The 12,129-nt window shown below is 32.5% G+C and overlaps 1 protein-coding gene across 6 annotated transcripts; it reads left to right on the plus strand.

Moving 5' to 3' along the window:
• Positions 1-414: 414 nt before the first annotated feature.
• Positions 415-6,288, plus strand: LOC111403945 (disease resistance protein RFL1-like). Of its 6 annotated transcripts, none has more exons than XM_023032630.1 (4): positions 415-2,782; positions 2,909-3,739; positions 5,526-5,730; positions 5,944-6,288. In XM_023032630.1, exon 1 carries the CDS (start codon positions 788-790, stop codon positions 2,771-2,773), a length of 1,986 nt encoding a protein of 661 aa, XP_022888398.1. In that variant the 5' UTR covers positions 415-787; the 3' UTR covers positions 2,774-2,782; positions 2,909-3,739; positions 5,526-5,730; positions 5,944-6,288. The 6 variants fall into 6 exon arrangements, with proteins under 6 accessions (XP_022888398.1, XP_022888402.1, XP_022888397.1 ...); XM_023032634.1 differs by having other exon boundaries at positions 415-2,594; XM_023032629.1 differs by having other exon boundaries at positions 415-3,739.
• Positions 6,289-12,129: the final 5,841 nt, after the last annotated feature.

Genomic DNA, 12,129 nt, shown 5'->3' on the forward strand with positions numbered 1-12,129 from the left:
TTGTATTAAACATTTAAAGTAGTAAACTATGATATAAAAATATAAATAATTTATAGTAGCTCACATTTGAGATTGATCAATAGTTTTCACTTGTTGATGATGGAATGAAGATGGTAAAGAAGAAGGTAGGGTTTGCGTTCACACGTGTTTATGTGTATTTTTTTTAATTTTTTACCATATTTTTAGTAAAAATTCATATTAAATATAATAGTCGTATATTAAGTTTAAAATATATAAAACAAATCATTACATCACATCATTAATTACATTCAAATTAAGTAGTTATTGCTCCTAAGAATGTGTTACAAAAGGTAAAATGAACATTTTGCTAAAAAAAAAAAAAAATTAAAAATAAAATAGGGATATTTTTAGAAGAAACTGATGGAAATTCCCCGGATATTTCTTACGCTCAAACTTTACTCTGTTAACCCATTCATCATTCCAAGTTTCTTGAATCCAATTTTCTTGAATCATTCATCATTCCAATTTTCTTGAATCTTCTCTTCCCAAAATATCTCCAGCCTTTTACGTCAGTAGCTTATCAGAAATTCAGATTATTTGCTGTACGTTTCGTATTGATTCTTATTTCTTCGATGCATATTTCGCAAGTGAATGCTTGATTTTCAACTTCTGGGATTTCTTGATTTTGATCTTCTTGATGATACTGAAATTGTTTGGTTCGATTTGTACTGTGAGGAAGCGTCTGCACAGTGTTTCCCATTTTCCTGTGAGCTGAAATGGTGAGTTTTTAGAAATCGTTTAATTGCTTTTCTGACTCTATATAACAATGTTTGCTTGGGTAAATCAGATGGTTGATTTTTCTGAAATCGTTGAAAAAGCTCTCTTGTTTGTAAGCATAGACTTAGAGGAGAATACAAACATTCTTCAAAAAAAAAAAGATTTGCTGACAAGGAGAAGGGATGATTTGCATGCAAAATTACAAAATGCAGTGTATCTTCCAAGAAAAAAACGCAAGACAGAGGTTGAAGATTGGTTGGGTAATGTTGAAGACTTAATAACAGAATTTGAAACCTTGAGAGCAGAAGTACAACGGGGCAGAATTCTTGCACGAAAAATGTTGAGTGAACGGGTTGAAACAATGACTAAGGAAGCGATGGAGCTTCTTGAGCAAACTGGTTATCTTAATGAGCTTTATATTGAGGTTGATGAGAGGATTGCCCCGCTATTGGTTTCATCCAAACACAATGGCCGAGCATTCCTTCAAATTGTTGATGAAATTTGGGTGTCGTTAATGGATGATAGCGTCTTAAGCATTGGCATTTATGGAATGGCAGGAGTAGGTAAAACAACTGTGGCAATGTATGTCCATGATAAGCTCTTGGAGGAGCCCAGATTCTGTGGTCAAGTTTATTGGATCACAGTCTCTGAAGAATTTACAATCTACAAATTGCAGAATGAAATTGCTGTTTTCTTGAAACTGGATTTATCGGATGAGAATGGTGTGAAAAAAAGGGCAGCTAAACTCTCTCAGGTACTCAAGAAAAGGGAGAAATTTGTCCTAATATTGGACAACGTCATGAAACAAATCGATTTAGAGGATATCGGTATTTCTGAAGGAATGACCGGTTCCAAATTGGTCATAACAACTCAATCAGAAAACGTTTATCAATGGATGGGCTGCCACAGAATTATAAAAGTGAACACACTTCCCCATCAAGAAGCTTTGGAATTGTTCTTTAATCAACTTTGCAGAGTTGAACGTCATCCTGAGGTAGAACGGATTTGCAATAAAATGGTAGAACGGTGTGGTGGTTTGCCACTTGCACTTGTTAAATTAGCTAAAAGCATGAGGGGAAAAAATGACATTGAAGATTGGAGATATACATCAGGAGCACTGGAAAATTCATGTATGGGTCTTGCCGTCATGGAAAATGATGTTTTTCCAATACTCTCGGATAGTTATGAACAACTGAGTAATACAAAACTAAAAAGTTGTTTCTTGACTTGCTCCCTGTATCCTGAAAACCATCCTATTCCAAGAGAAGAATTGATTGAAAGTTTCATTTCAGAAAAGCTGGTGGAGAGAAGTTATAAAGGGTTGGGAGCTGAGATAGACCAAGGTCATGCAATACTGAATCAATTGGAGGGAGCCTGCTTACTGGAAAGGGCTTCAACAGATCGGCATGTGAAGATGCATTATATGATGAGAAGCATGGCAATATGGATCAAGAAGCCTAGATACATGGTAAAAGCTGGACATAGCTTAGGGGAGATACCAGAGGTGCAAGAATGGACAGACGATTTGGATGTGGTTTCTTTGATGAATAACTCTATAGAGGAAATTCCACCTGGCATGACACCCAAGTGTTGTGGACTTTTAACATTAATTTTGAGACAAAATCCTCTGAAGTCAATTCCAAATTGTTTCTTTGAGCACATGCATGGTCTACAGACTCTCAATTTAAGTGACACTTCTATTCAGAACTTGCCAGATTCCATGTCAGACTTGGAGAATCTAAGAACATTACTGCTGAAATTTTGTAATAAACTGGAGTCAGTGCCATCCTTGGAAAAGCTCAAGGAATTGAGACATTTGGACCTCACAGGTACCAGTATTGAGGAAGTACCCCAAGGTATGGATAGCTTAATCAACCTCAGATTTCTATATTTGAGATGTCCTAAATTAAAGGTGTTACCAACAAAGGCTTTGCATAAATTCTCACATCTTCAGAGACTCTCATTGCCAAGTCATATATGTATGCCAATAAAAGAAGTTGAGGCATTTAAACACTTGGAAGTATTAGAAGGCTGATTAAATAGCGTAAGTAACCTCAATCAATTAGTAAAGTCTCAACAAATTAATAGGCGACTCATTTCCTATGCTATTGTTTTAAGCTCTGACAAAAGTTATGAATCTGATGCTATTCATACATTATCTTGTAAACAGATAAGTTTTGGAGATGACAGTCTCATAGAATCCTCTTCAGGCAAAGATGAGAATTTGCTGTTGCGAGATATTGAGGAATTATACTTTAGGAGAAGTGGCATGGGTAGTTGCTTATTAGATGATTTCCCAATTCTGAATGGTGCTAGGGATTTGAAGTCATGCACAATATTAAATGAGGATAAAATAGAGTGCATTATGAGGTTATCATCTGCTGAAGAACAACAGTCTGGTGGGGCCCCATTTAAAAGCTTTCAATCGTTGTCCCTGGAAAATTTGCCAAAATTTTTTGGTCTCTTCATGTGGGAAGCAGTTGCACCTTTTCCACTCGGCTCATTTTCCTGTCTCAAAAAGTTGACGATTGAATTGTGTGATAAAATGAAGAAGCTTATCCCTCTGAGTTTGGTGCGCAATTTCCATAACCTCCAACACTTGACCGTTACTAGTTGTTCACGAATGGAGGAGATAATAGAAGATGACAACAATGATGGAGTAAACAGTAGTAGTAAAGACACCACATTTCCATGTTTAAAAATATTTGTATCTGAGATATCTGCCATGACTGAAGAGCATCTGCAAGGGTATGATTTGTTGTGATTCTATTCAGGAAATTCATTTGGTGGGCATTAAAATGATGAAGTGCCTTTATATCTGCGGCTTCTCGATGGACAACCATCTCCTCCCCCTTCTCTTGAATTAATCAGGATAGCGAGAGAAGAGGAAGAATGGTGGGAATCATTGGAGTGGGACCGTCACAATGCCAACAGCATCCTTGAACACTTGGTACATTACTGCAATGAGTGAAGGTGTTTGATCAAACTCTATCCACTCACGGTTATGTCTCTATTCCATCACCTCACTAATTTTAAACGTCTTTCTTTTGGTCTCGTAATTTTTAATTCCAACATGTCTTCTAAAATATGGAGGCAAGTAGTGTTATAATTTCTGCAATATTACATGGGAAAAAAATCACATTTACCTTACATAAAAATAACAATTCTATATATACTATATATCTTTGAATATATATCTAAAATACTATGTAGAATACAAAATAACATTATAAATACTTGATCCCAAAATACTCCCAAAATCTTTTCTGTTACTCATAGTCAAATACCAGCATAAGTTACCGCTAACTAATTACATCCCTATCTATTAGCTAATTCGGAAAAGATAGTGGAAAATGATAATCAAAAAAATGGAGAAGTGGTTGGGTTTATGATTCGGCTTGAAGAATCAAACTCTTTAATAACTAACCTTTGCGAACTCGATCATCAATCTGTTCTCAGAATTGGAGATTTTCGTATATGCTCCAATATTTCCTAATACAAGATAATATCCCTGACAGTAATTTGATTTACATCTTGATTCAAAAATTTTATTTATTGTGGTGCACTACAACATATGAATATTCACATTCTATGTAAAATTGAATTTTGGAATGAGTTTGAAGCACTAATGTGCTACATCAACAACTCAGTTTTAATCTTTGAAACATGGACTTCACTGCTGTGTTAAGTGTGTATGAAAATTCAATATGCTTATGTAATCTACTCATTGGATTGCTTGTTGAACTGTTATCTTTTGAATTGTGGTATTGCATATGAAATACATTTATATCACTATGTGATAACTGATTGATGAAAAGGATCTTTAATTGGTTGATGGATTAGTTTGAAAAACTAATGTGGTCTGTTTTGGTTGTTTGCAGCTATGGATGTAATGAGTGTGTTAATAATTCGGTAAACAGATACATTTGGACTTATGTAATATATCGAACCATTAGTAGATGCAAATTAATGTTTCGCTGTGATCGGAAGAAATTAAATTGGTAGAAAATTGAGCCCCTGTTTGATTCCCATTTTTGGGATAAAATAAATTATGGAATAGTAGTTTTTTGGAGAATGTGTGGTTAAAAAGTAAGAAAAAGTTTTTGAAATTCGTGTATAATTATTTTATAGAAGAATGTGTGGTTGAAAATGAGTTTTAAAAAAATGCATTCTTGAACAAATGGGGATCAAACAAGGTCTGAATATTGCAGTCTTCTAGAAAATAATTAAAACTGGAGATCATACCAAAGATTCAGGGTATTACCATAATCCATTAGAAGTGTATCAATATAAAAAAGAGTAGCTGATCGAATTAGATAAAGCATAAGAGTTGGCCACTAGTGGATGGTACACGACCAGTTGGGACTTGCTGTGTGAGTCATTTACACGTTGAACCAATACAGTCCATAATGTAGCCTCTCTTGGAGCAACAGTGTCCTTGTCGCTTGATCAGTACCAAAATAAATGTCCCATTGAAATTCAAAGTACACTTTGTTTATCATTGTGCCCCAACTCTTAAAAAGCAGTGTAAACTCCAACATCTTTTAAGTGTAAACTCTTTGTTAGAGTAAATAATAATCCTTTCTAGATATCAGGTGCAAGTTACCTAGTCAATAAGCAGTTGTTCCTTAATTCCCTTTCTTATACATAGCTTGCATTCATTTTTAATTCACTAAGCATCACATAATTCACAGATTTTTTCATCACCTTTCTCTGCACAATCTGTGAGGAGGATTGCTCTTTCTCGTTTTTGATTTTTTTTTTTTTCCTTGTTTTTACACGTTCAGGTATTTTACACAGATGGCGGGAGAGAGGAATGAAAAACATGAAGTAGAAAACAAAAGTGATGCATGAAGCTCAAAGAACATCGGCACATTATCCTAGTTAGTGGCTATCTGTACTGCCCCTTCAAGACCTTCACTACAGATTAAATTGCTAGTTCTTATTCCATTCTTCCTAGTTTTGAATCTGTGTGGAAATTCTAGATATCAGGTGCAAGATACGTAGTCAATAAGCAGTTGTTCTTTAATTCCCTTTCTTCTATACAGCTTGCATTCATTTTTAATTCACTAAGCATTACATAATTCATGGATTTATTCATCGCCTTTATCTGCACTCTTTGTGAGGAGGTTTGCTCTTTCTCGTTTTTAATTAATTAATTAATTAATTTTTTTTCTTTCTTTTTTTTTTTTTAAACACATTCAGGTATTTTACACACAGCTGGCGGGAGAGGGGTGAAAACATGAAGTAGAAAACAAAAGGGGTGCATGAAGCTCAAAGAACATAGTACATTATCCCAGTTAGTGGCTATCCGTACTGTTGAACCATTGCATCCTGCCGTCCGAGTCCTTCACTACAGATTAAATTGCTAGTTATTATTCCATTCTTCCTAGTTTTGATTCTGTGGGGTCACAATTTTGTCAGCATTTAACAAAAACACGTTACAAACATTCGGTGTAATTCATTATGTAACACAAATTTGTATGATAGCGGAAAAGAGACGTGAAACTGCATACAATAAAATCATGTAAATGTGTAGTGTTACTTGTCTACTGAAAATCACACAATAAGATGGATTTCAAATTTTATGAAAAGATGACATGTAACGGTAAATTATGTTGCAGTAAAAATTAAATAGTTAGTATATGAGAAACCAAAATCAGGTACATTGAACAATTATGCATTACAAAGATTACGGTGCAACCCTAAATTATGACGCGTGTATGATACCTGTAATAATCCATAGCATTCTTTGACATAAATTTCGGGTCAAGAATCCTTAGTTGAAAAGATGAGTTCAAAGATCTTTTCAATGGTTGAATCACCTTGCTTTTCAAATTTCTAAATCTGCAATTTTCTTGCACTCTAATGATCCCAATCTCGATTACAATAAAAAAGGGATTATTATTCATAATTTAAATGACTTATTTTATGAATTTTCATGTCAAAATAGTGATTTTTAGGGTCTTTCCAATTTTGGCGACCTTTTCCATATGAATTTTCACCATTTTTCTTTTCTATCATTTTTTCTCTCAAAAATGCTAGACAAAAATTGGAAGTTTTGTGGGAGTTAACAGTGGTTACAGGGAGTTGCATGTTTAAATTTCAAGTTCAAACCACTTTTTCCAACCCTTATAACGTCTTGTGGGTCAGATCACCTCACGTGAGCAACCTACGACCTGTATTTTCCAACATCTTCTACTCGCACATGATAGGGTTGGCCTGAGCCACAAGTGATAACAAATGTAACAACTTAAATACTTCCCAATATCTATCTTACAAAATTTCATACGACAAATAGATCGTGCGGCCAGTGAGTAATATTAGAGCTCACAGTACTATAAACGTGTTAGAGATATATAGTAACTGTATTAGAGGAACATCACATTTCGCTATACTCCAAACTCATTTTTCAACATTAATTCAAGTATTTTCGACCCCTCAAGTATTTATGAAGCATACTTGAACCTCACATTAAATTATTGTATTCACGATTGTGTTCTATATCCTAAATGGTTAAACACAATTGTTCAGCCGGTGAATACAAATATAAGTCAAAATGGTTTTCCTTTCCTACTTGAATCCTTAAAATTTAAATCATCTGCTTTCCTAGACATGTGCCATCAAACCGAATGAATCATTGTCATTGGTAACATGTTAAAGTAGCAACATTGAAATAAAATTTCAAGAATCAGTCAAAAGTCATAAGAGTATATATGAGGTTATATAAACCTCAAGGTCTCGCATAATGAGGAAGCATGGATCCATTCGCTCATTTACTCAATATTGGTCGTAAAAGCACACGTGGTATAAAACACATGCTACGATATTTTCTCCATTTCTTAGGGCGCATGTTAGATTCTTATAAACAAATAACATTGTACAGATCCTAGTTAAGGTATTCCTCGATACCTAACTTGAATTCTCCTTTTGTTCATTTTTCTAGGCAATCTCAAATTGAGAACTCGACTTGACTAAACAGGTTCAATGGATAGCAAAATTTATTTCAATTACTTATTGTAATCTTATCTCGATATCTCATCAAGGTGACTGGATTATGTACACAACTTGATCATTTTGTCTCATCTCAGCACACCCCAAAGTGTCTAAGGCGATTGTTCGTGTGAGTGAACCAATCTCAACTTGTTCGACATACTTTATACGTGCATGCGAATTATTATCTCGTAACCCCAACATTAGATTACACATGAACTCAAACTTGTTCATATATGGGCATTAAAAACTCAATCAAGAGTTTTCCGATACACTAATTATTGTATTCTATGCAATTCTAGAATTACAACTTATCATCATACCTTTACGTAAACACAGTGATTTTCATCCACATGATGAAATTTTATACGAGATTTAAACCATGTTAAAACTCAAGTACCAGTGTCAAGATGTCTGCATTAGACTACAAGTGTAACTGTAAAGTTACCCTAATACTATATAAGCCTTCAACATGAAACCTACAAATCGATTCATTTAGATCCCTTCAATCAATTTCCAATCAAGAATGAAAATACAGTCTCCAAATCTATTTCGTATAATCTAAACTTAAACACATTATTGTGATTAGTATCGACATATAAAATTGTATCTCACTGCTAAGAAAAAAGGTTTATCTAAGTCAATATACTCATATTTAGTATAACATCTTTTTAAAAAATGAGCTTTATCTATCATAAATTCATTAATCTACCACTTAATTTTTAAGAACCCGAATGTTCTCAATAAACATAACGTCCAATTAGAACTTCCACCACATCTCAAATTAGATTGGAATTTCGTATTCCATATATACTTTCATCACTTTCCTTAAATTTCTCCACTGATTTTCTAGAACGAAGAATCATTGAAATTAAATAGCTCTTAATATCCACCCGAAGCCAAGAACCATTGAAATTAGATAGTTCTTTGATAGCTCTCACTCGGATATAGATTACTCACACTTGAATAAGAAGTTTAAACCAACTCTTTTGTATTCAAAAACTGATTCATCAATACACATAATATCAAATTCAATAATATTCTCCAAAAAACTTTCCCTCATTGTGAAAAAATGTCAAATGTCATATCTTGTAACCCAAAAATCCATCCAAAATTTCACTTAAGTACTTTTTTGGAACTGTCATGTGTATTTCACAGATACATCTCGTTCTTAAGAGACTTATGTTCTTAAATTTATTATTAAGAACTTATTTAGTCGAATTTTGAGTTTGGGATAACCCATAGTTGATTATCTTCTTGTCCAATGTTTATATATATTAAAGGTAACAACATTGAAAGAACTCAATTAAGTAACAGGTTGTTGGTAACCAAATGCATAAATTGGACTGTATTATCTCAAGCCTCATTACACTCGATAATATTCCATTCACTCTACTCAATAGACCATATAATTACTGTTGATTATGGAATAGTTATTTCAATAAGAATTTCTCTTTCATTACCTAGATCATCGAACTCTCGTGATAAAGATTCACGCTCTCAAACAATTTTCAAAGTCTTCAATTTCATTTTCCGATTTTCTACTCCACTTCAGAAAAATCTTAAAAAATACAATATTCTTAACTTAAAAAAATTAGGAGAACAACTGAAATGCATAAATTCATCAATATGTGTAACGAAAAATGAAGTTCCATCTCAATCTCTCTTAATCATAGCCAGCAAAGAAATTCAGATGGATTTACTCTATGGAAGTTTAACTATTAAAGTTTTGAATGGTTTTTTCAACTCAAAACTTCAAACCGTTGCACAAATATCAAGAATCATAATAAACACCATCACTATGAGTACAAAAAGGACTACCACATATAAGATCAAGTAAGAAGCCAGTTTTAGAAGAACAATAACTGAGATCAAATTTAGTGAAGTCTATATCAAATAGGAGGTCAGTTTCCTACTATGCAACATTAAGTTGCATATACCAATCATATAAACCTCCACTTCATAATTTGCATATATCTATTTTGTATTAAGTCAAAGACCATAGACTAAAGGCACTTCTTGATTTCATATAAAGTGGGTTTCTAACTCTTGAATCCACTATCTACATAAGATAAGATCTAATATATATATATATATTCAAATGCATTGTTATTTATATCAACTCATTTAGAGTTAAGAGATTTAAACCATTTGATTGAAACACTTGAACCTTTATAATATTGATCATCTACCAAAACCACTTTCATGCACTTACTAGGTCAATTTTTCACTCTCTTTATCTATGCCACATTGTTCTAACTCATTTAATACTTATGAGCCAAAATTTTATGCAAATTAGAACATTACTACACAAGCATGTCCTAGAGAATTAGCAATATTAAGTCACACGTCTTTCAATTCATATAGCGAGTAGTTTCAATACAGAAAATTGATGTTTCAATTCAAAGTTTTCATCCATTGAAATGAGAGTAGTTTGAACTTACTACTCATAAAAAATGTGACCAATATAATGTCAACACTATGTTAACCATCTCAACTAAGTAACATTTGAGAAAAAGATTATCTATAACAGAACTTAAGAATTCAAATGTTCAAGCACTAAAATCTATCTTTTCCCGTAGTTGACAAAGTTCTAATCTTTATTCCCTAGAGTAGTATGCCCACATCAAGTACTATTACGTGTTTGATGCTCTCTAAAGTATTAAGTTCTTCAAGTACACTTAAAATTTTATCATATCAAATGTTATCGCATTTAGCATATCACCTTTATTAAGGCCAACAATTATGGATTTTGAAGCCATGATCTATCAGAATTTAGAGACATTTTTATTCGCGATCAATGTCCATTTATGCAAATATAAAATTTTGCATTAACGCAAATTAACGTATACGATAGTTCAACATTAGCCATAGAGTCAAAAGTTTACTATGTTTCCAATGATCGTCCGCAATCCTATTATTTCACCATCATAGACTTAATTCTTCCAACTTGAGAACTCCCACTCAGTTGCCGAATCAAATAGTTCTAGGTGAAACTTTCTCTAAATCTTCCAATTATCGAATTATCATTCAATTGACAATCAATGGGTCTAAGTAAGAATCTCATTAATTCTACTGACCTTAGCATTCATAACAATTTACGAATTAATATATATCGTGTAATTCAATAATTTAATTTAATGATGTGCAATAAAAGTATAAACATGCATGTTATCCAATTATGATATATATCATGATATCACAAATTCATTCTTCCAGTAATTCCAATTATAATCAAAGAATAAAACTTACATCATTTAAGTTTTATTATACAAATTCTCAACCTCACTTTAATATCTACTGCAAACAATCCAAAAAAAAAAAAATGGAAAGTGACATCAGAATTCTCATATTCTGCTTATTACCAAAAAAATTCCCAAAAATATTTGCATGTTCCATTAGTTCATGTTCCAGATTCGTTTATTAGTTTCCATAAGCACGTAGCTCTTCACTTAGTTCCATAACTTTCATTTTTCTAGCATTCCCTCTAAGGATGCTATATGTGTGCATAAATTCAATAATACCTTATCAAGCACAAAAATTGGAAACAAGTTATAATGAATCACATTACCTAATCAAAGACCCATACAACTCATGAACATATATAAACGTGGTATTTTAAATACTTTCGAAATATTTTTTTTTTCAAAAAAATGAGAGCACTTCAAAAAAAAAAATAAAAATAAAAACTCCCACTAGCTAAATACCACTTAATAAATATTCTTAATTTTATAAAAAATTAGAATTTAACCAAGTTAAAAAATATTTTTAATGTTTTTCACAAATTTATTTTAAGCATTAAATACAAAAAAAAATTATATATTTTTAACTACCTAAAAACTAATTTAATTATACTAAAAATCAAGAATTATTCAGGGACCAATCTACAATTTTCAGATTTGAAATCAGGTCTCGCATGCTTCATCACATATGGGATCAATCTGGATTTTTTTAGAGTAACAAGAAAAATGGGTCTGCGTTAGTGCCGCCACTTCGTCCTCAGAAATTTTTTATCGATTGATTATTTTGACTAATTTCGGCATTTTGAATTCATTTGTATGGTTAGATTTAAAAAAAAAAAAACAAATTTTTAAGGCTACATTTGGGACATCAACAAATAAGATTGAAAATGGCAAAAAGTTATTGTTCATAGTCTTTAATTTCATGCAAAATTTTCAGATTTTCAACCGAAATTTCGGAGGGTATAACTTCTTCATTTTACGGTGAAAATTAATAATCTTTATATTGTTGGAAATGTCTTGAGAAGATCTATCCAACCATATCAATGGGAAACACAAGACATTGTGTAGAAGAAGTTTATCATGTGATAAGTTTCGGGTGTTATTAATTTTCATATAAAAAAATCAGATTTTCATCAAACTTCGGGGGCATAACTTT

Source organism: Olea europaea, chromosome 11, assembly GCF_002742605.1.
Source record: "Olea europaea var. sylvestris chromosome 11, O_europaea_v1, whole genome shotgun sequence".
NCBI lineage: Eukaryota > Viridiplantae > Streptophyta > Magnoliopsida > Lamiales > Oleaceae > Olea > Olea europaea.